General features: G+C 39.9%; 2 protein-coding genes and 1 long non-coding RNA gene across 12 annotated transcripts; 2 read left to right on the top strand and 1 right to left on the bottom strand.

Moving 5' to 3' along the window:
- The first annotated feature begins 29 nt into the window (after nt 1-29).
- On the top strand, nt 30-4029 carry LOC149097446 (uncharacterized). Its single transcript, XR_016204114.1, has 2 exons — nt 30-2710; nt 3464-4029. It is a non-coding gene; the product is annotated as an uncharacterized LOC149097446 (long non-coding RNA).
- LOC110041808 (uncharacterized) lies at nt 4014-17692 on the bottom strand. Of its 3 annotated transcripts, none has more exons than XM_089279322.1 (5): nt 17526-17692; nt 16980-17026; nt 14533-14705; nt 13542-13604; nt 4014-7365 (listed from the first exon to the last, which is right to left on the bottom strand). In XM_089279322.1, the coding sequence occupies exons 4-5, from the start codon at nt 13558-13560 to the stop codon at nt 6332-6334; spliced, it is 1053 nt and encodes a 350-aa protein (XP_089135448.1). In that variant the 5' UTR covers nt 13561-13604; nt 14533-14705; nt 16980-17026; nt 17526-17692; the 3' UTR covers nt 4014-6331. The 3 variants fall into 3 exon arrangements, with proteins under 3 accessions (XP_089135448.1, XP_089135447.1, XP_089135449.1); XM_089279321.1 differs by lacking the exon at nt 17526-17692 and adding an exon at nt 17111-17225; XM_089279323.1 differs by lacking the exons at nt 14533-14705; nt 16980-17026; nt 17526-17692 and having other exon boundaries at nt 13542-14495.
- Nucleotides 17693-18279: 587 nt separating this feature from the next.
- On the top strand, nt 18280-27379 carry LOC110041765 (uncharacterized). Of its 8 annotated transcripts, none has more exons than XM_089279780.1 (5): nt 18280-18479; nt 18697-18978; nt 19068-19123; nt 22027-22350; nt 23483-27379. In XM_089279780.1, exons 4-5 carry the CDS (start codon nt 22036-22038, stop codon nt 25250-25252), a joined length of 2085 nt encoding a protein of 694 aa, XP_089135906.1. In that variant the 5' UTR covers nt 18280-18479; nt 18697-18978; nt 19068-19123; nt 22027-22035; the 3' UTR covers nt 25253-27379. The 8 variants fall into 8 exon arrangements, with proteins under 8 accessions (XP_089135906.1, XP_089135907.1, XP_020602747.2 ...); XM_089279781.1 differs by having other exon boundaries at nt 18280-18426; XM_020747088.2 differs by lacking the exon at nt 18697-18978.
- Nucleotides 27380-27799: the final 420 nt, after the last annotated feature.

Raw genomic sequence — 27799 nt, forward strand, 5'->3', positions numbered from 1 at the left:
ATCCGGAGACTTATGAAGCCGATATTGCATGTCAAACTCCGCGTATTATAATACGCTTGGTTCAAAGCTTAGAAGCGATACGTGCTTGAAATAATGGAAATTCTAGAGAACTCGCCAGTTTAACCTTCCTTGAGCTTCGTGCTTTTTCTCGGTTCGTAAAACGTGTAACTATTACGAATGGAAAGAAATCTTTGCGTGACTTGCCCCCGAAAACGAAGGCCTTTTAACACCTATTAGACGCAACAATGGTTTCTTTGGTGCTAAACATTTAACGATTAAAAATTGATTACAACGTTTAAAAGCTTTCGTAACGGGTTGCGAAATTCCATTCCCGTTGCGATGTTTCTAAAATATTAAAGCTCGTATGTTTCCATTCCGAAGCAAGTCTCTATTCTTCCAGTCTTCCAAAGTTTGCCGGCTGCTTGTCCTGTGAAATGCCTTACCGAGAGGTTTTTTCCGCTGTTGTTCAAAGTGTCAATATTTCGTTTGCCCCTGTAACAAAAGTCAGTGGTTTGTAATGTATACACAAAGACACAAATGACGATCAAACTGCGCCGACTGAACAGCTAAACTGCATGTCATCAAAGGCACGAAACCCGCTGTGTACAACCAATATGGAAATTCACAAATATTCTTCAGTGAGCGTTGAACAAAAACATAAACTTCTCGTTTTAATCCGCGTGATTTGCTAAAAAGTGTTGTTCATTATTGTTCAGAGCTTACTAACACGGCTATCATTAGTAAAGGATTTCGATCAAATAGACGTAGTGTTACATGTTTTTCATTTTAGGTTTTAAAATTTTTCTCTAAATTTACACCGACTCTACTTGAAAAAATAGCTGCAGCAATATATTCACCTAATAGATACTTTCTACGTGTGTCTGTTTAATTTTCGCTGAGTGTAAAATAGTACTTAACTTAGTTTTCTTTACTATTGTTGTTAGCAGTCCCTGTTGCTTGAGAATGTATTTGATATGGTACCAGTTTTTCTCTACAATGATTGTTCCGAGAAACTGGATGTTGCTAATTGTTGAGAAGTATAGAAAGAGTCGGCAACACGCTGACAAGAGAAAAGAAAGATGTTTGATTGTCTAAATCTTCTAATTTGGATACATGTAACTTGACTACAAGGGGTTGTAATATTTGGCAAGTCTACGGAAGTCGACCAACATACCCTAACCCTAAAAATAAATCACTCCACCACTTTTACTTAAAAGGTGAGCGTTTGTTGATCTTTTTTTAAATCATTGATTTGGCATTGGCGGTTTCCTTGGTTTTCCTTCTGGACTTAAGACTCATTTAAATTCTTAAGAATACGCGAATGTGAGTCGAGTCAAAGCGATCCGTTGGTAATCGTACTTCGCTGGTATTTGCTGTTTACCCCAGTGTGGGAAAATTCCTTGGCTGCTCCAAACAAAACTGGTAATTATGTAGCAATTTCTTAGATGACCCAACTCATACCAAAGTGCTTACGCTAGACTTTCAACGGAAGTTAGACCGGAAAGCGCCCCTTTTTGAACCAGCCTCGCCGAGCGGTCTCCAGAGACTTAGCTTTGTTAATGCATGTGGGCTTCTTGACGGTAAAGATAAGATGCGAAAGTTTAGTGGAACCGAACCTAAGTGTTGTTTTTTCAAAAGATTGTTGTCGCAGATAACTTCAAAAGAGCAACATCAGACCTGAGACAGAATTTCAAAACACTGCATTGGTTGTACACAACATTCTTGTTCCATTTGTTGAGTCTTTGTTTCGGTATTTTGGTCATTTACAATGGGTATTTTTAACTGAATAGTTCAATGCATGAAAAAGATAGTTTTGCCAAAATAAAAACTGGTTTGGTCAGATACTGATCGATTGCTTAAAAGAGTGTTTTGGAAGGTTAATATCTACAAGATTAAAATTTTTATTGATCGTCGCCGATAAATCAGTAAAAAAATGTAGTCCTTCATAGATCTTAAACTGCAACTGAACGGATTTTAATATTTAATCCACGGAATCGGCATTTCTTCAATTACGCTAGCATCCAGAATCTTTGAGACGAGCGATGAATCAAGGAACCGGCTTATTCTTGGGTGCTCATCGTACGATTGTGTAAAAAATAACTTCAAGAGCTTCATTTGCAGGTTTTGATAACCTGATATTTTACTCCTAAGTCAGCTTGAAGGCTTTTTCTCTTAAATCATTTGTTTTATCCTGTACGATGAAGCCGATTTGTGGTTTTTGTTATATTAGTGTTATATTGACCGCAAATCTGTTCAAAACGTTTAATCCTCTGATACAATATAGAGGTATTGTCTTTCCTTTTGTACTTAACGGTGCCTAAATATCCATGGAAATCTAATTTCGGCCACATTTCTTTCATTGTTAGTATAAAACGACGCAAAATTGTATTCATGGTTTATCCGGTATTTCACAAATAAATTCTTAGGCCCGATTCCTCCGCCAAGCCGGAAACTGGATAGTATTCTTAACTTTTAAAAGGCAGAAGGGTTAGAAGAGGTTTTGTGAGGTTTTTTGACATATTAACCTCACGGGATTTGCATATGTTTATGCGCTTTTTTTTCATCCTGGTGACGGCCGCACATTTTCCGTACTAATTGGCTTTCGTCACGGGCATCGTTGTGCGTCATGAGCAAAACCTTCCGGCAGCGTACGGGCATCATCGTCGGCTATCTTTGGAAGTTAGTGCTGAGACAACCTTCGGCAATCTTCGTAAGTACAAAAGAGAGCTTTCAGAATATATAATTATATTTACTTTTTCAAGCTTCGTTCACCTCTCAAGTCAACTTGACAAAGTGAGTACTGTAGCCATTTAGAAAATAGCCCAAAGAAAGTGTGCGCGATGATGCGTTTAAAATCCAAAGCATAAGAGGCTTATGCGCTAGTGGGGACGGCCGCGACGTGATCACTAGCATAAGCATAAGAATAACTCAAGGTTTGATAGTATTATACTTATGCTTATGTCCGGCCGTTCCCACAAGGGCATAATCTTTTAGGCTCATACTTATGCTTGCGTCGCTCGTGATGACCGCTCTTTACCCATGCATGCATCGAGTTTTAACTCAAAATTTCTAATAAGAGTAAGCCTGTCGTCGTAAGCCTGTCTGCGTAAGCCGGTCTCTCTGGTGCCTGTCGGCTCGTGTTCTCGGCACAGCATTTCTCGTTCTCCCAAACTTCCACTCGTGTTTCTATAACTCAGTAGAAACATGGGACATGTTTTCTATTTCTTATATGTGGTGCAGTTATTGTTGATGTTCCTAAATTCCAACACGGCTTTATTTCTTCAACCTTTTACCGCTTATTTACTTCGGTGAAATGAACTCGTACTTCCAGAAAAACCTGAATTAACTATGGAGACACAAGATATCAGTTTTCTGATAACTATTGTCCCTAAGGAATTCAAGAAAAAGTTGTCGTCAAGTATTATTAGAAGCTATTAGTAATTTATGAATATTTTTACCCTAGTCATTAAATTGAGATGGAACAATACCAGCGTATTGTCTACTTATTCTGTAGGTATGTTAACTTTGGGTAAGTATTTTCCAGCTTTGGTTTTACTAAGTGTTTAGGTATTTTGAAGTTTTTGTGTGTGTTTATCTTCCAAATTATTTTATTAAACCTGTTGATACATACAGTCTGTATGGGTGTTGTTCTATGATTTTAACTTTGTTTTTGAGATCCACATGGAAGCTTATGCGACTTGTTTTACATCAAGCTTTGCACTGAGAGCTTCTAAATAAGCTTCAGTCCAGGAGTATAACTAAGATGTTTCCAAGTTTATATGTATTTTTTCTCTCACAATGACTACCTACCTCATAGCTCCTGATGTGAATTCTTTAATAAACTGGTCAGTGGCAGTGGTATATTATACACAAGCAGAGAGTCTTCATCTCCAGATTTGGGAAAAACTACCGTTCACCTTAAGTTAAAACTATTAAGTAATTGAACTGTGCAAGAAGGAGGAAATAAGTATTCAAGATACATATTTCTCATGCTCTTCAATGTTGTAATAAAGTTCATTTAAAAACCTCTGTGATTTTATTGAATTTTAATTTCTTTCAACATGCTTGCAAAGAAATGTTTTGACTGAATTTCAGCCTTGGTTACATTCTTAGCATATCCCTAAAATTCCGCCAATCTTAACTTTAATATTCTTGTTAAAAGATCCTTACAATTAGAATAAAAACAATTGTTTACCCTACTGTTTACCCTAAAGATTTTCAACTGATGATACCATACTAACCTAACCAAGTAGTTTTTTATCATTTGCTGCATAATGGTAAAATATCGAAAAATAGCCTCTAAGTACCAAACGAATTCTAATTTTATAACAAGTTACTATCTGTAAAGGTTTTTATTTAGATTTTTGCCCTTCAAATAATTGAGAACATTACGTACAGTTTCTTCAGATATCTTTTCTTCATGCTACCCGTTTGTGACATGCACTTTGTTTTGCACTGTTTCAAAATGGAAATCAAAAATACTGTTCATCCTTCTGAGCATGAGCGGTTTCCACTTGATTATCATAAAGTATCGGTTTTACATTACTACGCTACGCAATTGGCTCAAAACACTCGCGCCACTTTTTCATCCAATCAGAAGTAAAACCAGAACCAATTGTGACTCGCTCGCACACGTTTTCCCGCGCTTTGCGTCAGCTACATGTTATTACTTCAGGTTTTGATTGGCTCACTGTATTGTCTGTGTCCTTTGTGATTGGCTAGAGTGATTACTTTGGTTTTGGTTTTACGACACTCAATTCAACACTACTCTAACGTAACGCTGTGGTTAATTGAAATATTTTAGTAGCATTTGGTAAAACACCGTCACTGTCAGCCAGATGGCAATTAACACACGCATACTTATAAAAAAACGTTTTTGTAAATTAAAAATTGTCTATACCACTTAGTAGGTAATATAGGCAAAATCACGATATATTTTTGTAGGCGAATCTTTGTTCCGTATAATTGTCTCGCTAAGATGCGCGGTAAAGTCGCTGATCAATTAAGCTACGAAAGTTTTAACCCTCGAAATTGTGTGGAGTGGGTTTTACAAAGAGCGTATGGGCTCGGTAACCCTTTTACAAGCCAACATGCTAAGCATTTTCCCGATTTCTTAGTTTCACAAGCTCTTTAACTTTTGGAGTCAGTTCGTATATATCATGGTGCCTTCTCGACAACTCGTCTACTAATTATGGAAAATGTAAAATTGCGAGAAAACGTGCACAATTGCAAAGCTTACAGTCTCAAAGCTAGTGAGTAACAACTATTCGTAGAATTCTACTAATATTCTAATGAAAATGCTGCGGTCTGATTGGCTGAGCCATCGCACACTATCAACCATTAGGGTGCAGTGGCTTGATGCGGTCAACGAAAAAGCGACGTCTTCTCGTTTCTCTGAAGTTTTTAGAGGACATTTCAGTAGAAACACATAGATAATCAAATTCCTGAGAAGACTAAACGAGGGACTTTCGCGGTTTCTTCAGCTCCAAATTGTCCAAAGAACCTAATCAGTGCGCCGACACAACTGCAAGTTTCAAATGACAATTCAGTTCGCGCGATTTTTCTAAAGCGCGAAGTTTAATGCTAAGTCGAGAAATAATTGGAAACCGATATAATCTAATTGTTAACTAAATTTCTTAGCATAATCGGCGTACAAAGCTATAAGTCTCAAGTAAATGCCTTAAGTTTTGACGTGAAAGTAGAGCATTGCTAAACGAACCATGCATGATGCCGACTCAATGCGACCGCGGGCTCATTCGGTCTTTGTTTCTATATGCGCAAAACTAAAACATAGTTAAAGGCTAGATTTTTCAAAGAAAAATATGTTAGATAAACTAATACCTTGTTAGTGTTAAAGGGACACTGTTACGATATATTTGCTTAAAACTATTATAGATTCACGAAATGGTCCCTAAATTTATGTAATAAGAACTAATTAGCTCTAACTAAATGATTAAAACCAATTTCTTGAAAAGATTTCACACTACAGCAACATTTTTTGCACAATTTCAACGATTTTCGAGCCAAACTTGAACCTTTGGACAACTGACATTCTGACGCTTTTTCAAAAATCCATATCACAATCCGTTTCCATCCTCGCCATCGTTAGCCATCCCCACTTCCTAATGGGTTCTAATCATTTGTCGAATACTGCTCTACAAAATGAAACCATTATTGTTCAGCTTCCAAAAATCGATATATGTTTTTGAGATTTCCAAAATCATGATAAAAATGGTGACAATATCCCTTTAAATGCGTTTTGCTCCTGTACTCATTTTCCTTTTGAATTTTCACTTGCCCAGTTTCCTCAAACTTTTCTGATATTGTCCATTCATGCCCATTGGTCCATATCACCTGGGGAAATAGCTTTCAGTGTTCGCGAAGTTATCACTCTGATCTTACAGCCTATCACCTTCATGTCGATATTCCCGGATAACAGGCGGCTGTTGCTAAGAGATGCTTCGGAGAGATCGCCAGCGATTGCTGTTAAGGGAACGATCATGGCTTCGATGTCAGGTAGTCCACCGTTTGCTTCAATGGCCATCATGTTTGCTCGTGTTGTCGTGGTACCTACGAGCATTGCGCAGCTTTTAATGGATTCGTTTAATCTTCCAAGTCGCCTCTGAGAATCTTTGATTTCCTTCTTACGCAGTTTGATCGTTTCCAGCTTCTTGCTTTTTGTCTCGTGTTTCTCCCTTTGCTTTGCTTTTTCATCTGCCACGTTGGATAGTTCGCTTTTCTTGTCAGTGATCCGGCTCTGGGTGTTTGATACCTGTTTCGAAGCCTCGCTGACTGCCTTTTCATATTTTTCAATATCCTTCTCTATAGCTGCAGCAGTTAATCCACCAACAGCAGCACCGACAGCAAGTCCGATTCCTCCAGTGAGAACTCCTAGAAAAATGGTTCTAGCAGTGGATGATACTGCATTAACGACGCGTCCTGTTTCTTTACGTTTTAGTTGGTCCCTTTTTTCTTCTAAAAATTCTTTATCCCTTCTAAGGTTTGCCTCGTGGTTGGAAAGTTGTTGTTCCAGATCACTACGCTCGTTTTCTAGAGCTTTCCCTTTTTCCTCCAGCTTTGCTAAATCTTCTTGAGTTTTGCAAAGATGGTCATTTGTAGTTTTCTCCCGTACTACTATATCCAGCAGTTCGTCGTCCAGCTTGTCATTTATCTCTTGTACTGTGGATTCAGCCTTTTGGAAAGCGTTATGAGCATCATTTACAAGACCTAGGAGGTTGGGCATCATTCGTTTAGCAGCTGCTGCACTGATATCATGTGGAGTTTTATTCAAGATCTCAACAAAGCTCTCCAGTGACAGTAAACCACTCGAAAAGTGTGGAACGACTGTCTTCTTCACGTTGTCTTCTGTAAAAGATGGTGACAAGCGATGATATTAGTTTCAAGAGTTTAATTCGGCGTAAGAAATTTCATTTAAAGTGGCCGAACACAGTTTTCAAGTGCCTATGCCTAATTCACCATTACTTTTAAACTGCTTATGCTTTGGCGCCCGTTTTTTGCAAGAGTCAAGGTTAACCACAGAAGGGTTTATTCTCGCATTTTGGCATAGACGATTTTCGTAACTCGCCGTAAATCGTTTTCACTGCATGTTCTGTATTATTAAAAATTCCCTATGTCAAAATTCAGATTTTTTTGTGATAGATCATTCACGTGGTTTCTGAACTATTTTCGTGCCAAATGTCTTGAAATTCCAACAACTGAATCGTTAGAAATCGGCAAGTTTCTGTGAAAGCAATCGGTCTCAATTTTTCCAGCAACTGCGCATGCGCTGCATTTAACTGGGTTCTTTCGGTAACAAAGAAAAAGCTGAAAATTGCTGGGTTCTTTGCATCGTTACCTTTTCTAATATATCTTTGTAATAAAAGACTAAAGCCATCAATACACTGCGTCCAAATATAGAAAAAAAATAGCACAGATAATGCGGGTGTTGAGTAAATAAAATGATCGCTCTATGATTGAGTTGCCAGTAATCGGATACCCGTGTTTGCACAAAGAACTCTGGGATCGTCAGGGGGCAAACATTGCAAGTCGCTAGAAGGAAATGTATGGCGAAAAGTTGTTTCGACGCCCAAAAACAGGGTTTTGGGGAGAGATCAACGCTTTTTCGCCGTTGTTTTATCGCAAATGGATTTTGGCAATGTTGATACATGGAAAATGTAAGTTTGTTTGAATAACTGTGAAATAAGTGATACAATTTACCGATAAACTCCCTTTTGCTTGCGTGAGGTTTATTGTGAAATACATTGAAGAGAATATTGAAAATTTCAATACACGCCTGATCTCAAGAGGCTACCCGGAGCAAATGGTAGAAAAGACCCTCCGAGAAGTTAAATATAAAGACAGAAAAGAAGCTCTAAAACAGAAATCGAAAATTGCAGAAGGAACTACTACCCTTTGTGTCGGGCAATTTCACTCAACCGTCAATACCAAACTTTGGAAAGCATAATCACGTACAAATAGCACTTTTAAATACAAATACTCAGAGCTATATTCAAGGAGCCACCCTTGACCTGTTATAGAAAAGGAAAATCACTGAAATACATGCTTGTAAAAGCAAAACAAAGGCTTTGAGCAACACGGTAGCCACACAGCATGAGTCAGGCGGACTCATTTGTCATTAAATCAACCCCAGACAGTACAATGATCGCCACCGGGCTTATTTCCAGTATTATTTGTATGACTGAGCTTTCAAATAAGCCAAAAGTAGCCTGTACACAACTTAAAAGGCTTTACTGGGTTATTTCCTCTCGATTTATACCTAACTAATTCTGTAATATTTTCAGACCATTACGCGATGTAAATTTCACACTAAACCTCACGCAAGCAACGGAGTTTATCGGTAGATTCTGTCACATATTTCACGGTTATTCAAACAAAAACTTACATATTCCACATGTCAACATTGCCCAGATCCATTCGCGATAAAAACGACGGCGAAAAAGCGTTGATCTCTCTCAAAAATCGTTTTCTTGTACCTCGAAACAACTTTTCGCCATACAGTTCTTTCTAGCGACTAGCAATGTTTGCCCCCTGACGATCCCAGAGTTCTTCGCACAAACACGGGTATCCGATTACTAGTAACTCATTCATTGACAGCATGTTTGTTTTTGCAATCCTTGTGCACGCGCTGAGTTGCATCAGCAAAAGCGCGCGCGAAAACTGTGTTCGGCCACCTTAAGGACGGTGCCTACTTTGTTAGTGCGCACACGTTCTGCGCATCACGCAAGCAATGGTTTAAGCGTCATGCGCGCGCCGGGTTGACATTGACGCAGTCAACTACGCTACCAAGTACTCGACTAAATTGAAAGCAAAATTTTCCTATTGTGAGCAAATCAACTTAATAAACCTGTACTTAAACCAGGAACACCAGAATAGCAGTATATCGCTAACCACTAACTGTTAACGTCTTCCAGCTGAAAACCTATCTGTTATCTGTCGAAAATTATACCGAAATCTAACTGTAAACATGCACCTCTAGATGGCGCAGTGCGCGCGCAAAATAAGTGCGAGATACGCAAATATCTTACTCACTGGGGAGGTAACAGGAAAAAATGTAACGGGCACCGTAAAAGTTTTCAAAAAAGATCAATAACTTTAAAAAACGCGTGGTTACCCCTACATTTTATGTAAAGAAATGGAAGTGGGAAGCCTATTCAACACATGATTAGTAGTTGGTTGTGGTCAAAAAGGTATTTAGACTATATTTTAGCTGAACCAGAGTAAGGCTGTCCGAGACGCTAAAAGCGCTGTTGCAACGAGTTTGTTATTAAAAACATACCAAAAATGGTCTTCATGTTACCATTTGCCATGTAGCTGAAAGATCTTTTTAACTGTGTTTGCTTTTCTGTATGTAAAGGCGAATTCCAAGGAAATCTGTGAAGAAATATCCTTTCCATCAGAATTATCTCGAAAAAATGCGTGGCTACCTCCATTTTTCTTTGTGGATTCCAATAGCCCTCGCAAAGACCTACTTTTTCCGCGTGATCCTAATCTGGCGCAGAAACCTTTGTATTTAGTAGGCACCGTCCTTAAGACCTCTTATTTTCCGAAGTGTCTGTTATGTCACTTAAATTTTAGTCAGATTTCAATGTATGTCATGGAATCTGTCAAATTATTTGATTGTCTGTCCAGTCGTGTAATTATCTGCCTGATTACCGTGACATCCCATTTGATTTTGTTCGCTGCGAAATTTTTTTGTTGAATGGCTCGCATTCCGGAAATTGGACAAACCTCGGATTTTTCGAAAGCTTTACCATGAAATTTCCGCACCATTTGCCTTGTTTTGCCCCGTGTTGGCTAACGAGGACCCTGGTGAAGCTGACTGGGCTAGTCACCTGCCAGTGGATATTGCACGATTACAGAAACGGAAACAGTGCGAATGACGTCTACAACAGCTAGCCTGACTCCAGAATAGGCTTCTTCGGAGAACTGTATGACACTATCTGGTGCAAGCCCACGGCAAGCCAGACGGTTGACACCTCTTCTAACGTTGAAAGGATCGACTGGGATCGGAACATGGAATGTCCGCACCCTATATGAGGTAGGAAAGGCCGCCCAAGTGGTAAGCAAGATCCGACAATACAACATCTCAGTGCTAGCCATCTGCGAAAGCAGATGGAATGGAGCAGGTCAGGTTACACTTGCAATTGGAGAGCGGTTACTCTACTCTGGGCATGAGGAAGAACAGCATGCACATGTGAAAGGAGTTGCATTAATGCTAAGCGAGTCAGCAGCAAAAGCCTTGATTGAATGCAATCCAGTCTCACCAAGAATTCTCATGGCAAGGTTTAACTCAAAGGGCAGAAAGGTCGCCATCATTAACTGTTATGCCCCAACCAACAACACAGCAGATGGCCAGAGAGAAGAGTTCTATAGTAGTCTCCAAGTTGTTCTAGATCACGCACCAAGGCGAGACATCAAAATTCTTCTGGGTGACTTCAATGCCAAGATTTGTCGTGATAACACTGGCAAGGAACGAGCCATGAGGCGGCAAGGGTCAGGCTGCATGAGGGAAAATGGAGAGAGAGCGGTGTACCGACTTAGTCATTGGTGGGAGCATTTTCCCCCACAATGCCATTCACAGGGCCACGTGGATCTGCCCGGATGGACCAACTTCAAACCAAGATATATAGACCATATCACGATTGCCTGGAAGTGGAGGACGAGCTTGATGGATGTGAGAGTAAAGAGAGGGACAGACGCTGCTTTTGATCACCATCTTCTGCTGGGGACCTTTAAAGTGAAACTTGTATGGGCAATCGTGTTTCATCTGCTTAGCCACATTGTAAATACAACATCTTAGACCTGAAGTGCAATGAAGGAGCGAAGTTGTTTAACTACAAAGTTAAGAACAAGTTCTCCGCCGTTGAATTTGTGGATGAAGACCTAAACAGTCATTGGGCAGGACTGAAAAAGACGTAGCAAGAGACAGGCGATGAAGTCTCTTAGGCAAAAGTGTCGGCAATCGGAAAGAATGGCTGTCCAAAGAAACCTAGTGTTTGATATAGTAGAGGAAAAGTCTTAAAGTGGAGATCAATGAGTGCAATGAGCAGGCCAGGAAGAGAGACTTATTATCGAAACTCTGGCAATTAAACAGTGATGTAAGGAAGAGTGCCAGGAAGGACAAGAAGGAGTTCATAAATGCTCTCGCCACTGAAGCTGAAACGGCAGCAGGGCAGCGCAACATGAAAAGGTTACATGAAACGATCAGAACGATGTCAGGAAAGAGAAGCAAACAGACAAAACCAGTCAAGAACAAGGAAGGTTGGTACCGGAGTAGAAAGAGCGAGATGGGCAGAGCATTTCCGTAAGATCCTAAACAGACCAACTCCTCTGTTATGCCAAACATCAGTGACACAGAAGGCCCCTGATAAATGTCAGCACCCACCCACAATCTAAGGCAGAGATTGTTACAGCCGTGAAACAGCCGAAGAGTGGAAAGGCGCCAGGACCAGATGGCATTCCGCCTGAGGCACTCAAAATCGATCCTACCACCACTGCAGATATGTTACATCCACTTTTTGTTAAAATCCGGCAAGCAGAGAAAATTCCAACAAAGTGGAAGCAAGGTTATTTGGTGAAGCTCCCCAAAAAGGCGGACCTAAGACTTGGCGCGAAATTATGCTTCTCTCGATCCCCAGCAGGGTATTCTGCCGCATTATTCTCGAAAAGACTGTTGGATGCCCTTGACAAACAACTACGATGTAACCAAGCAGGCTTTAGGAAAGACTAATCCTGCACTGACCATATTGCTACCTTAAGCATAATCGTCAAACAGTCCAATGAATGGTAGACAGCATTACGCATGAACTTTATTGATTTCGAAAACGCCTTTGACAGGGATGATAGGAACGTCATCTGGAAGTTTATGCACCACTATGGAATTCCATCAAAGTTAATTAAGTTGATCCAGGACCTTATCGGAGCCGAGGAGGATGTGAAGAGCAGATTAGGCAAAGCCAGAGTGGTCTTAAACAAGCTTACACCAGTCTGGAATGCCTCACCGACTTCTACTAAAACCAAATTGCGCATCTTCACTGCAAATGTTAAAGCTACGCTCCTGTATGGATCAGAGACCTGGAAAGTGACACAAGCTCTATTGAACAAGCGGCAAAGCTTTGCTAACAAATGTCCCAGAAAGATCCTCGAGATACAGTGGCAGGAAAAAAATACTAGCAAAGAACTTTGGAACTTTTACTTGTATCTTTCATTCCCTTGGTCTTATTTTGTTTTGCACGGAAAAGGCAGGGGAATAACTCGGAAACTGCAAGGTTCATTTATTCCCCTGGCACATATCTTTTCCCTAAGTTATTGTAAGTTATTGTATTTTTCTTTGAAAATGTGTATTAAGTGTCTAGAGTAAATACAGCATTGTTGTTGTTGTTGATGTTTGGACCAGGACAGGACAAAAGCACGTACCAACTGAGATAGCAAGACGGAAATGGTCTTGCCGTAACCCACACGCTGCAAAAACGAGCCACTGACACGACTAAGCGGGCTTTGAAATGGACTCCGCAGGGAAAAAAGAAGGAGGGAAGACCTGCTTAGACCTAGAGAAGGTCGACTGAAGAAGAGATGAAAATGGCTAACATCACCTGGAACACAGCTGAGAGATGGCACCAAACAGAGTCCTCTAGCAGAGCATTGTTGACGCCCTTTGCTCCATCAGGAGCCCAAAGGATTAATTCAGTCAGTGCCCCGTTTTGAACGCTCCAGAACTTTTGGTTCAATGGAGAGCACCCTTTTACTTGAGATATAACTTACTGTGGAGTACCGTAATACGACTAACACAAATTAAATGGAACAGTTCCTTGTAAATCAAACTGAAGAAACTGAGAAAATCTCTCTCAGTTCATTGGTCGCAAATTCATTGACAGAAATACACCACACATATATCGCGGCACTGAAGAAAAATTGAAAACGAAAACCCGGTCACAACTGAAAAAGAAATGTAGAAAAATCAAATATGTGTGATAACATGTCATTAACTATGGAAGGCGCCCTTGCTTTACCACGTTACTCACCGTGAACTGCGACTGACATCTTTCTTTCAGCTTAAGATCAACAGCAGTTGCTTCTTGTTGATTCTAAGAGTAATCAGTGAGCTGTTAGTTTTTTAAGTCTCCTGAGATAGATGTTAAGCAGCTAGTTAGCTCCTCAGATTTGCCACTCGGGGATGTGACTCTGGTAAAGTGTAAATAAAGCCATGTCTCTTTTCGTTTTCCTTTTGTTAGCTGCCTTCTTTGTATTTAATTAATGCAACAAATTTTAGAAAATTTAATCTTACATGACAATTGAAACATAAGGGATGAATCATTTGAGAGGGAAACGGCTGAACATTTTTCCAACTCAGCTCAGTTGTGTGGTTTTTTTTTTTTTTTTTGGTATGTTGCAAATGGAGAAATGGGTACGTCAGAAAAAAGTGCGTCGGTCGCAAAAAAAAAAATGGAAATACTCTTCTGGAAGATATATGAACACTGCCAACCTCGTTAGAACGACTAAATGTCTGACCCACTTACGAAAGCTAGATATATAGTGAAGATAAGGTTAAAGGGGGTTGCACCAATTCCAAGAATAGCTACGCCTTTCGCCATATGATAGGCATATATGGCAGTTTGATAGACAGGACTTTTAAGAGGGTGTTTTCCTATGTCTCGGAATAATTCCTCCTCTCACCGTATGAGCACGACTTGGTAATGTTAAGGACAAGTAAACAGGTAGTCACGTCAATAATTCCAAAACAATTGAAAAACGATCTCAAGGGCAAAACGCCAAAAGAACCCTGTCATAAAACGAAAATGAAAATCCCAGCCTTCCAGGTTTTCTTTCTCATCTCGAAATTCCAAGCCATTTTTATCCTTCGAAGAACAACTGGAAAAGATAGTGCTGTCTTCGCTAACAACCGAATATTTCCTATTAGTTTCTGCGATGCTTAGGGTTGGAGATTCAAGGCCATTAAATCAAAATTATTCGTTCGTGCAAATCATTGGAGAGAAACTATTGTAAGCTACCTACCTCGTGTTAAATCCAAATTTGTCCAGTGCGCTTCTTTATCACTCTAAAGTTGCTGTAGAAATCGACTGAGAATTGCCAGACAACGTTGGTGCACTCGACAATGCTGGCCTTGAAGACAACAGTTCACAGATCCGATCTCAATGGAGCACTGATACAGCATCCAGTTATGACAGCTTTATAAAGTAGAAAACAGGAAGTTTAGAGGGGGATCCCGCTTATTCCAAGAACAATGACTCCTCTACATACGCGTATATCGGGTAGACGTGGATTTCAAGGGCAGTTGAAACTGAAACTCAAGGGTAAAGCCCCTGGACTGACGACTCTCTCAGTCAACGAAACTGAAATTGCCAGGGTCGGGGTATTTTCCCTTTTCTCGAAATACAATACGATTTTGCTCTTTTGAAGAACAACAGACTCTGCTGTCCCAGAAACCGCATATATTTCATTAGTTGCCATTATTGTTTTTCCCAAACAACTTACTGATATTGACTGAGAGACATTGAATCACAATGCCATATACCTGACTCGTGTCAAAACCAAATTTGTCAAATGTGCTTCTTTGCTACACTTAAGGCGTCACTTAAACTACGGGAGAAATGGTATTGCCAAACAAGGCTGAGTCATTCATCAAAATGCCGTCTTTGAGAAAAATCTCACTGCCTGGAGTGTGAAATACCCCCAGTTAATAAGAGAGCAAACTGAGTGAACAAGAATTTCGATAATTCCTAGAATATTGCTGCTTCCAATATTCACTCACCCTCAGTGAAAGAGGAAACTTTTCCAGGAATAAAGCTAGATATGTTTTCGATATGTTGCAAATGTTTGTTTTTCGTGGCTCCCGCGCAGGATATTTTTTCCTTGGTGTTTCTTCTGGAGGAATTTGTTTAGGGTAACTGCTGAACCCCCCTCACAGCCGCATCAAAATTATTTATATAATATGTCGAATTATTCTCACATTTTGATTGCTTCTTACGTTTGGAAAAAAAAGAAAACAACAAAAAATAGATTTCATGCTGCTGTGCGTCTGCTCAGTGATTGATCACGAAAGGATGGCGGCATTTCGGAAAATCAGCAATCCTTCGGTTTTTCGGAACTTTCCAAGAAAGTTCCTTGCAATTTGTCCGGGTTTCGAGAGTTCTGCAATATTTGGTCGAATGGGAAAAGTACCCAGTATTTCAGAACATTTGCATGCAGTGATTACACCGAGATAAGAGTTCAGTGAAAATACAGTGTGTTTTTGAGATATGTTGCCAATCGAAACTAAAACTAAGGAGAAAAACTGAGAAATAGACTCGTGATATCCAAATATCACACAGGTTTATGATATCCTTTGTTCAAATATTGAGTTTGAGAAGGCTTCATAAGGTAGTAAACAGGACGTTTAGAAAAAAAGAGTTTTGCTTTACACTGTTACTCCTGGCACGACAGGCTACCATATTCCTAGAAAGACAGTTGTGTGTGCCAGGGACTCCAGCCCTCTCTCAGTCATCGAGAATAAATTAAAGTTCCACGGGGCAGAGTTCATCTTCCTTTTCTCGGAACTGAATTCTATAGTTTATATTGTCTGTCTTTTGACGAGCAACTTTGACGTGATGTGATGTCTCAGCCACCGAATATGTTCGGCCGTAATTAAAAGACCCCTTTTAAAAAAGTAATAGAAACCTCCGTCATTAAGTTTTGCAATTAAAGTGAAACGTTGCTACTCTAGAGATCCGACACATTGAAATCAGTACTTCATTTAATGCAAGGACTGTTCAGTCAGAAAAACTACAAAAAGAAATCTTTTGACTTACACGACAGCCTTCTTGAGCTGTCACTTTCATGTCACGCAACCCAAAAGCTGGAAAATTCAACAACACTCTATTGAAACTAAAACGTTAATCTAGAAAGATAGGTAATTTTTTATTATGGAATATGACAACATCACATGTAAACCGGCAATGTACCCTTACGCGAGCAATCCATTTTCATTTCGAAAAAAAACCGCGTAGAATGCCCGGCAAAGTCCACCTGAACTTCCTTCCCCAAATGCATTGAAACTCCGGCCCGATGTCCTGACTTACGGAAAGCAGCTTCAACAGAACTTTAATTAAGTAACGTGACTGGAGCCCTGTAAACCCATGCTTCCGGGATTTTAAAGCAAACCCTCCACAGTATTCGTATGTCAGCTCTGTAAAGCTGTCACTTTCAGGATAGGCGTATGAGCAAGGGATCTCTACGACAAAAAATCTCAAAATTCAGGCTACTGCCTCTTTACTCGCCGAAAATGAAGCGGCCATGATGTTAAACGCATTTACGGTATGCCCCTGCTCAATCATCTTGAATAAAGAATACGGTCCTTTCATTCAGTCACACTAACCATTGTATCCGCTATAAATTAAGGTGACCTTCAAAGGCCTTGAATCGGCAATACACGTTCGTGAATGGATAAAAAATAAACTACCCACCTATCTTGTGTTACAATCAAGCTTGTTGAATGTTCTTTGTCAAAACCCTTTAAGAGAGAAATGGAGATGTTAGAAAACACAAAAATATGAATGCTGTCCCTAAGGAATTCAGTGAAATGAGCAGTACCAACCTAAATGGAACGACCAATATCACTCAGTTAAGATTGCTAGAGTAAGGACGTTTTTATCGCATTTCTTTCATTCCAAGAATAGTTTGTCTTTCGCCATAGGCATCCGTGGCAGTTTGATAAACAGGAAGTTGGAGAGGGGGTTTCCCTGTTTCTCAGAATAATTCCTCCTCTTACCGTATGCATACGACCCGGGGATGTCAAGGGCAAAAACCCCGGTCTATTTCTCAACTTGAACTAGTCTGAAAAAGACCTTGCTGTACGGATTTATTACATGTAACCGAATATCTTTCGTTGTTTTTGTGATTTTAAGATTTATATTTCCATACGACCTACGTACAGCTCAAAGCAAATTGAGTCAACAATACTTTGTTCTTCCGTGCATAAGAGATAGAACTGATATAAGCGGCCTACCTACTTCGTGTTGAAATTAAAACCAAAGTGATATCTTGTTTGCAATGACCACGCTGTTTTCTAATACCTTGCGGGAGAAATGCATGGCTAGAAGACTGGGTAATTCCCTACAAATCGACCTCACATGCGAACGACCATAGATCCTAGAGTGCCTGCTCAAGTAAGAAACTGAAAGTTTAGAGGGGGTTAGCTTTATGCCTGGAACAGTTGCCCCTTTCACCAAGGGTGAATGAATATTGAAAGCAGCAATATTCTAGGAATTATCGAAGTTCCTGTTTACTTTGCAGCCTTGGTGTTTTACGCTCCAGGCATTGAGAATTTCGGAAAGACGGCATTTTGATGAATGACTCAGCCTTGTTTGGCAATACCATTTCTCCCGTAAATAATAAAAAGCAAAAAAGCTTATTTGACAAATTTGGTTTTGGCGCCAGTTGGGTGTATAGCATTGTGATTCAATGTCACTCAGTCAATATCAGTACGTTGTTTGGGAAAAATAATAATGGAAACTCATGAAAGGTATGCGGTTTCTGAGACAGCAGAGTCTGTTGTTCTTCAAAAGAGAAAAATTGTATTGAAATTCAAGAAAAGGGAAAATACCCCGACCCTGGCAATTTCAGTTTCATTGACTGACAGAGTCGTCAGTCCAGGGGCTTTACCCGGGCTTGAATTTCAGTTTCAATTGCCCTTGAAATCCACGTCTACCCTACATACGCGTATGTATTGTTCTTGGATTAAGCGGGATCCCCCTCTTAACTTCCTGTTTTCTGCTTTATAAAGCTGTCGCAACTGGATGCTGTATCAGTGCTCCACTGAGATCGCTTCTGTGAACCGTTGTCTTCAACTGAAAACCAGAATTCTTGAGCGGTGCACCAACTTTGTCTGGCAACTCCCAGTCCATTTCTCCGGTAAGTTTAGTGTGATAAAAAAGCGCATTGGACAAATTTGGATTTAACACGAGGTAGGTAACTTACAATTATAGCACACCGTTTGTTTCAAAATTATTTTCTATCTGTCGATTGTCGTTTGGTTTAATCGCATAATCCCTACATTACAGTTGTTCTTGGAAGGATAAGAATGGCATTAAATTTCGAAGTGGATCTAAGCCTGGGATTTTCATTTTCGATTTATGACAGGTTTTTTTTTTTGTTTTTTTGTTTTTTTGCGTTTTGCCTTAGAGATCGCTGTTCGTTTCTGCGAATTATTGAATCACCTCAGTATTGACCACCAGTTTACTAGCCCTGAACATTATCAAGTCGTACTCATAAGGTGAGAGGAGTAATTATTCTGAGAAACAGGGAAAAGCCCTCTTGAACTTTCTGTTTAACAACCTGCCACGCATGCCTATCATATGGCGAAAGACGTAGCTGTTCTTGAAATTGGTGCAACCCCCTTTAACCTTCTCTTCACTATATATCCAGCTGTCGAAAGTGGGTCAGACGTTTGGTCGTTCCATCGAGGTCAGTTGTGTTTATTTCTCCTCCAGGGCAGTATTTCTTATGTTTCGCGAACGACGCACTGTTTTCTGATGTACCCATTTCTCCTCAAGGTGCAGCAAAGAAGAACAGTCAATACAACAAACTTGGTTTGAACACGAGATAGGTGGTGGGTAGCTTCTATTCTTTCTGACATGTAAGATAAGCGCGAACGAGTTGACACTCATTCAATGTCTATAAATGTCACCAAAGTGTATAGGACAAGATTGTGAAAGGAAATCAAAGGAGGTTTAATATTCGGTTTAGCTCGGTTTGTATACGGTGAATCGTTGATTAAAAGACTCCTTTCAAGATAAAGAAGATTAGACCGGAGCCAAAATTCCAAGAAAGCGTTACAGTATTTGTTAAATATTTCATGAAACAAGGCGAGTTTCTGTCAATGGACGGTAGTTGAAAGATTCAAGTATACGTTGCTCTTTTTTTTGTTTGTTTGTTTGCTTGTTTCTATGAATTCGCGGCTAAAATTTTCTCTTGTTTTACTTGGGTAAAAACATGAAATGAATTCACGAAAATCAAAGTGATATTATTCAACTGATCTCCAATCAAAGATTTCCTAGAAGAATAGGAACACTCATTTGCATGCGCGATTCGTATAAACAAATATCTCTTTTTACAAATCTGTCGCCACATTCAGATGAAAGGTTATTTAATCGTTTCCTCGAAAGATGCAGACGTAAAGAAACAAATAAGGTTTGCTTTTTGTTTTCGTCGTGGGCAAAACTAAACTGCGTTTAGTTTATTTTGAATTAACATCCGGCGTGACGTGTGGAATTACCATTTTTCACGCATTCTATGTTAAACCACATTTTATGATTTTAAAACCTTTTCTAGAAGCTAACAGTAGTATTATACCTTACAACGTAGTCAGAGTTTCTTGTTCTTTTTCACATTTTATTCAAATGAAACTTTGTACTTTTCGAATTTTGCTTCACCTGACCTTCTGCACTTTTTTTGATATTAAAGAATACAGTCGAACCTCCGGTTGCCACCACCTCTCGTAAGCGACCACCTCTCCTCGGCGACCAGTTTTTCCGTCAAAATACCAAAAGTTTCCAAATCAAATCACTATATTTGAAACCTCTTATAAGCGACCATCTCGTAAGCGACAGCGACCGCGACCGCGTTTAGAGCTAAAAGTGTGAAATTTTTCTTTTGTTTTCAACCTCCCGTAAGCGTGCAATTGGCACTGAGATACTGATAATAGAGTAGGAGTTGGATAATAAAAGGTGTTGTAACATCGCATTCCTGGGTAGTACAAGAGACGGAGATTTCTCAATGGGAAGTACCAGATTTTTTCTCAAAATTGACTTTTCACACGAATAAAACATTGAAAACAAGGGGTAAGTCTCTGCAGTTACCATATGCTAATGTGGCAGAATTGTGACCCAATATGGTCTAAGCTCTCGGAAGCGACCACCGCCCGTAAGCGACCACGTAAGCTTGACATTTTGGGTGGCCGCTTACGGGAGGGTCGACTGTATTGTTTTTTTCCGGCCGAGGCTGAATGTTCTTATTTTTCTTCCGATTTTTGGCTGAAAATATTCTTGTGAATATTCTTAGATTACAACGTATGACATTTCTGTTTTAGAATGTATTTGGTGTCTGGATGGTGTTAAAGTAATTTTCGAGCCAGCCTAATAGGGCGCACGCACATAACTTCCTGCAGAAATGTTATTAACATCGAGCATACGGCTAGAGTTGTTTTTGCTGCTTTGCCGTTTAGAGAAAGGAAAAATTTTTATACGGCTTAATTACAAACATAATTATAATGTAATTACAAATTTTCACAGACAAATTATATTCTTGTCAAAATCTCAGCCTTGGGTTTATTCCTTAAAATTTAAAATATTCTTAAAATTTCCCAATTTTCAGCCCCGATATTCTTATAAAGATACATTCTTATATATAAAAAAGAGTGTATAGAGGTCTCTGTAACGTCCTTTGTCAGATATTCATTTAAGATTGAACCTTGTGCCACTGTTCAGTTCCCTAGGAGGTGCGGGGGGGGGGGTACTTCCTTACATGGGTTGTATAGGTATGGTTTTTCAGCCGTTTTGGTCATAAATAGGGTATCGATTTTGGTCATTTTGGTCTCAAAAGGGTATGTTTTTTTCACTCTAGTCTTGAATTGGGTATGTTTTTTAGAAGGAGCTACTTTTTCATCATTATCGACAAGACCATCAACAAAAGCCCATAAATTCTGTTCAGGACAACTGTGCCAGTCGCAACGGTCATTAAAGGGGTGCTGAATTTTTGTTCAGGTCATAAATAGGGTAGGGGAAAATCACAGATTTTGGTCATAAATAGGGTAAGTCTTTTGGGAAGCGGGTCGCACACGCCCACCCAATTTTTCTGAGAGTACCCCCCGCCGTGATTCAGTTGCTCTTTCATAATTTGTTAAGAGCCAGAAACCTCGATAGGAATAATTTAAGCACCTTTTGTGTCCACACGTGGATATATTATTTTACTATCTACTCATAGAACTTGTACTTTCTAAGAAATCGTATATACAATTTTCAATAAAAGTGCACTAGAAAAGAAAGCACTTGAGAGGTGATGAGACAAGTCACGATGAAAACGAGCCGCTCTCCGCGCTTTAAGCAAACTATTGAATTTTAAAGGATAACGCGCGTAAAATAAACGAGAGCGGCAAAAGTATGGAACCTTTGTGTCTACGAAAAAGTTGAACTGCCAGAACAACGTTCCTTTTTCCCCGGACGCAAGCTACCCATATATGTAAATTTGCTTTAAGGTCCTTTAAGCCATTAAAAGCACGCCCGTTAACAAGCGATAAATAATTTGACATAACAATGGAAATCCGGCTTTACATTCATTTACACTCCATAATGTCTTGCTGTATGGCAGTCAAGGTAGTCACCTTCACGTTCAATCGCTCGCATATGGTAATTGCTAAACTTGTTCAGAAAGAATTTCCGTAATCACAGATGGCCCAAGCTAGCGAGATGAAACATGAATGGGACTCTACTAAACAGGTCTATTCTTTGTTTTCAGAGAGCAATCATGTCTGAACCGAACGCCAACGTGGTAGCAAATCTGAACAAAGCACTGATAAACTCCAACTCAGGGAGCGACAAGAATGAGATGGCTGTCCTAATGATGTCTCCCAGTGTCAACTGGGCGGAGTTCCTGACTCCAGCACCCATGACCATCGCACTTCTGGGACAACTCATGATCATTGCCGGCGAAAAGGACTTCTCGCTGGAAAATCAAAGGCCTGAAAAAGGTTTCCAACATATTGAGCATCCAGAGTCATTTCGAGCATGCTTGGTGCAAGTAAGCAACACTGGGTGGAGAGCTTTCAATGAAGCCCACAAGGTGAGAACAATGAATTATACCCGAAGGGGAGAGGGGGTACTCTGTAAATCTTTGGTTGGGGGTGTGCAACAAGGACACTGAAAATCTTACGCACTTCTAGACCATGATCAGCTTGATTTTGTAACCCTATTCTAGACTAGGCACAGAAAACCCAACCCTATCACAGACTAGCTATTTTCCATGCAGAAACCTCATCACTATCGTAGTCCATCATACGCTTAGATGACTTAGAAATATTGAAAACAAATTAGGTCTGCTCAAGCCCCGTACCGATTTTTTTAAAACTTAGTTTCTGCTACAGTGGGGCACATTTGTGGAATAGCCTTCGTCTAACGTCAGGGTCACCAGATCTTTTCTGACCCTTAAAAACGAGATTAATTACCTAATGCCCTCCTCCTACTTCCACACCGCAAACATGTAAGTCCGTTTTTTATTAAATTCATTAAATTTGTTAAAAAATTGTTTCCTTTTCTTTTTCTCATGTTCTTGTCAGCTCATTTTTTCCCTACTCCTATATTAGTTCTCCCTATTATAGACCCAAACAAACCCCCCGACGAACTTGTTTTAGCCTAAGGCATTATTCAGCAGTATTTTATGGTAGTTGCCTTTCCAAAAACAGCAGTATGCTGGCACAAACGATACGCCAGGAAGTGAAAGCGGCCTCAGTATGATATTTTGATGGGAAGAAACATTTTCTTTTGTCCAGCGAACAAGCTTTTTTTACCTAAGTGGTCTTCCTCGTGGGCTATTTTACTTTTAAAATAGTGGTAGCAATTATATCATGATGGATTTTTATGTGTATTGTATTCCAAAGATATTTCTACAGGGGCGCATGGAATAGTTTTTCGACATTTCTATATTCACATACCTCTGGAAAGAAAAAACAATAAACGCTTGGTGGCGTTTCATTTACATCTTGAAAGGTTAATTGATTCATACTTTAGACAAACAATAATGAATAATTAAATACTAAATAAGTAATTCAATGATAAATGAATGGACATTTAGAGCTTCGATGTAAAAAACGATGTTTTGCCCCTTCATCTATATCTTTGTGGATTGAAACTTGAGCAAACAACAAAGACATGCCACAAGGCATTGTAGTTAAATTTAATTCTGTTTACTTTCCAAGAACATGGACGCAATCAGGCTCTACTCTGCTCAAGTTCCTAATCAAGTGAAGAAAATTGTCCGTACCCTCGTCCAGGGAAGCGATGAGGACGTCAGAGATTTTCTCCCAATAGAACTCGGAAAGATTGAGAGGAATTCTGGAGAATGCCTGCGCTTGGCACAATCAGTTGAGGCGAAGTTTGAACACGTAATGGATCTGACGGGTGAGCTACTTGAAGTTTCTTCGGCTGCTAGGGGATATTATCAGAAAACCCGAGAAGGAATAGCAACGAAGAGAAAGATTGCCCTGGATAAAGAAAAAGACGCCCGCAAGAAAGTAAAATTGGCAAAAGAACAACAAGAAAAGCTAGAGAAAGGAGTACGAGAGGCGAAACGAAGCTTTGAGAAGGCTGTAGACTCTATGCCAAGCGGATGGGATCTTCTTGGTATGGAGGTTGTTGAAACAATCGTACATGGTATTTTTGACGGTCCCGGAAATTCTGCACCAAGAGCAGATCGGGGAAGGGAAACTGGTGCTGAGCAGTCGCCGACAGAAGATCAATCTGTGCCAGTTGGAGCTGCAGAGCAGTTGAAGCTTTACACTACTCAGTTGTCGGAAGATCTTACTTCTGCTTCAGAGAAAGTTAAAGGCGATACCGGCTCTAAGAAAGAAGAACCCTTGGATAAAAAGCTTCAAACGATGAAGATAGTTATGGAGACCTTACAGAAGGACCTAGCTGGGAAGGATGCAGATTCTAGTCACCCAGAAGTTCAAGAGCTATTGAAGCAAGGATTTGAGATCAGCGCGGAAGGAGAAAAAATAGCGTCGCAACTGAGCTTCACACCCGATAAACTCATCGGAATTGCTAAGCAAGCAGCTAATCTGAAAGATAAGGTCATGAAGTTTTGCACTAAAAGACGCGCAAAGACAGACGCGAATCCGTATACTACGAAACCTCCACGGCAAGCAAAATCCATGGCCAGCTCTGCAAATTCTGCCCGCCCAAGTGCAGCCAAGTCAGCAGTGGAAGGTGCACAGGTTAAAATGGCCGAAACAAGGAGTCTTTTGGAAAGGCAAGAGGACCGCTACGATCAAACATGTCAGCAGCTAAAGGAAAGCAATGAAGAATTAAGTAAAGTGTTAGAAAGCCTTGCCGAATTGAGCCCAGAGAAGCTTGCCGACTTCGACCAAATAAGAAATACCCTGAGGGATGGTATCAAGGCCCTGGCCTCGGTGCGGGAACAGTGGCAGAAACTGGTAGAGTTCTTCCAATACGTCTCCAATATTATCAAGGTGTGTCAAAACGAAAGCCTATCAAGCTTTGTTGAATACGCCAAAGTGGGCCAAAAGCGAGCCCTGGAAAACGGCTATGCTGGTGTGGATTTCATGCGTGACCTCATCTATGAGCAAGTGAGTCAAGCAAACACCACGTCTTATGTGGTGTGGTCCATATCAGACACCTACGTGGAAATATCCCGAAATCACCTGATGAGCCGCTTGGCCAGTCTTGGCCAACTGATCGCCTTGGATCCAGAGAAGGACGGACGTACAATTAAGCTGAAGAAGAGAGAGCTCATGGAAGGCAGCCAAGACGCTCAAAGAGCTATAGAAGCAAAGGTGTTCGAAGCCAAGAACCACTTCCACGAGAAAGTGACGAAGAGAATCAAGCAGATTGAAACGGAGCTGCTGAAAGTGCTTCCCCCTGCAGATCCAGTAAGAATAAAAGAAATTGAAGAAAACGTGAAAGCTGGCATCAAAGAAGCAGATGATTTTGATGCAGACAAATTCTAAGAGCACAAACTGAGGTAAAGCACTTTTCAAAAAAGTTCCTGTTTTTTTTTTTTTTCCTGTTTTCCGGCCCGAGGCTGAACGACTTTAACTTTTACTTGAATTCTAGTGAGCCTTAAAATGTTTTGAAAACGTTCATTTATGTAATTGTCAAACAAATTGACATGTAGGGTATTAATGACTTCGAAACGCAACCGGATTGTACATGGACATGACCGTGTCGATTCCAGTTTAGATATGAACAGTCCACACTGCGCCAGAGGAATTTGAAAACGGAGGTTTCACTCTGAAAACGCATCCGGCAAATGTTTTCCGTCCACATTGCGCCGGAGGAATTTGAAAATGGAGGTTTCAATCTGAAAACGCATCAAATGGATGGATTTTGGATTTGTGTTTGAGGAGAACTCGGTCAGGGAAATCCCACAACCATCGTGACCCCATCGTTTTCGAAAAGCTCCGTTTTCAAAATGTTTTGCGTCGACACTAAAACGCAAAGCCGCGTTTTCAAATTCCTCGGGTTTGAATAGCGTTTTCGTAAAGCTCTGTTTTCATGACGGATTAGTGTACACGGTAGACCTAGCCGTAGAATCAAAGCTGCGTTTTCAAATTTCCCCGTCGTAGTGTGAGCGGGGCGTTATACTGTACATCAGGTGTTCAGCTTATGATTGAAGGAGCTCAGTCACGGTTTGCGCATATTGAAAAGTTTAGCCTCAATTTTTCAAATTCGTCGTATGTAATCCGTGTTAATCTTCTCCATCCTTAGCCATCCTTGTTCCTTAATGGTTTATCATTGTCTCTTTGGTGTTTTTGTATCTTATTAAACTGTTATTTTCAGGTTTCCTACCATTTAAAGGTAATTTTGTATGTGGCCAAAATAACTGAAAACACCGTGACTGAGCTCCTTTAAGCCTGAAAGCAAAGTAAATCACAAATAATACTTGTTTTTGCCCAACTTGACTTAGCTGTGTCCAAACAGCGATATTGGTCACTAAAGAAAGCGATTTTTGCAGGGTTAGTAATTTTGTAGAGTTGGTTATTTAGTTGCTGTGGTAATTGTAGGCTACTGTGCGCTTCTTTCGCTTTTCTTTGAATGTCTAATTGAAAGTTAGGTCAGTAGTAAGTCTCATATTAAATAGTTAACACTTAATGACTGGTCCGAGTGGAACAGCAAATTTTGTTTCCTGAGAATCTCAATGTTTCCCGAGACGAGATCGAGGGAAACATTGAGATTCCAGCGACAACGCGCTGAGATTCCAGCGACAACATCAGGCCACCTTCAACTGCACGTTCTGATCACGTGCAACAGCGGTCAACATTTCGCCGGTAACAGTGAACTGTTTTTCGTTTGACATAGTTTTTTCGCAATATTGCGAAATATCATAGTTTTCGCAATATTGCCCGCTCATGGCATTTGGCGGTAAAGAGTTTCATTGTTAGATGTCATGTGACCATGAACTAGCCAATGAATGGGCAAACTTAAAACTACTGACCTAAACCCTTGAAAGGAATTAGTCTCACTGTATATCACTGTTAAAACATCTTGACAGCGATACTAAGGTCTGTTCGTAATAAGTACATTTGAAATTCCTTGAATGAACGTTAAAATCTTCGAGATATTAAGCACAGCACTGGAGTTGGTGTTAATAGAATGATAAGTTAATTGTTGGAAAGAACAATAGAAATCTTAGAGAAACTAAGTACTTCTCGGTTGTTTCGTTCTCGTAGATTTTAATTCCTTCAGTGAACATTTATAGGTTTTTAGAGAGATTACATACCACACTTGGATTGGTTTAGATAATTATGTTAACTGTTGACCAGTAGAAGATTACAAATCTCAGGCAAACTAAGTACTATACTTAAACTATACTAAACTTGATTTGGTTTAGATGAGTTAATTGTTGGAATGAACATTACAAATGTTGGGGAAATGAAGTACTACACTAAGGTTTGTTTGGAGACGTTAGAATTAAAATTGTTCCAATGAACATTTAAAATTTTGAAAAGATAAGTTAAGCACCACCAAACTTGATTTGGTTTAGATATGTATGTTGAATGAACATTACAAATGTAAGACTAGTTACTTCACTTAAGTTTGTTTGCCTACATTAGAATTAAACTTGCTTCAATGAACATGTGGCTGATTTATTCATTGAGCACTTTGTTATCCCCTTCGCCATTTCAGTTCAGCCACTCAAAGTTGTAGTTGTCCTAATTTTGAGAGAAAACAGAGGGAGGTTGGTCAATTTATAAAAGCTATCGCAGTGCAGTTTAAAAATACTTTTCTACAAACTCTCCTTCCTTACGAGTGTTTTTTGAACCTATATAGACTGCACTGTGAGAAATTTACTAGTCATTGCATTGCATAGACACGCAATGGTTGAAACACAAGTATGTGTTTCGAACGTTCGGAAATAAATTGAGCTTAAGCAATGACGAGGGCGACCCCGAGGACAACGCTTAGTACAAATTGTATTTATATTCTACCTTCGAAGTTCGCAATTGTCTAGATCTTTCCAGTGCGCCGACTGGCCTCAGGACTTGCTCAAGCTA

Source organism: Orbicella faveolata, unplaced genomic scaffold, assembly GCF_042242905.1.
Source record: "Orbicella faveolata isolate gen_17 unplaced genomic scaffold, um_ofav_v1 contig_47, whole genome shotgun sequence".
Classification (NCBI taxonomy): Eukaryota; Metazoa; Cnidaria; class Anthozoa; order Scleractinia; family Merulinidae; genus Orbicella; species Orbicella faveolata.

Coding starts and splice junctions, on each gene's coding strand:
- LOC110041765 (XM_089279780.1), top strand. CDS start 22,036: ATGTCTGAACCGAACGCCAACGTGGTAGCAAATCTGAACAAAGCACTG. Junction 22,351..23,482: donor CTTTCAATGAAGCCCACAAG/GTGAGAACAATG, acceptor TTACTTTCCAAG/AACATGGACGCAATCAGGCT.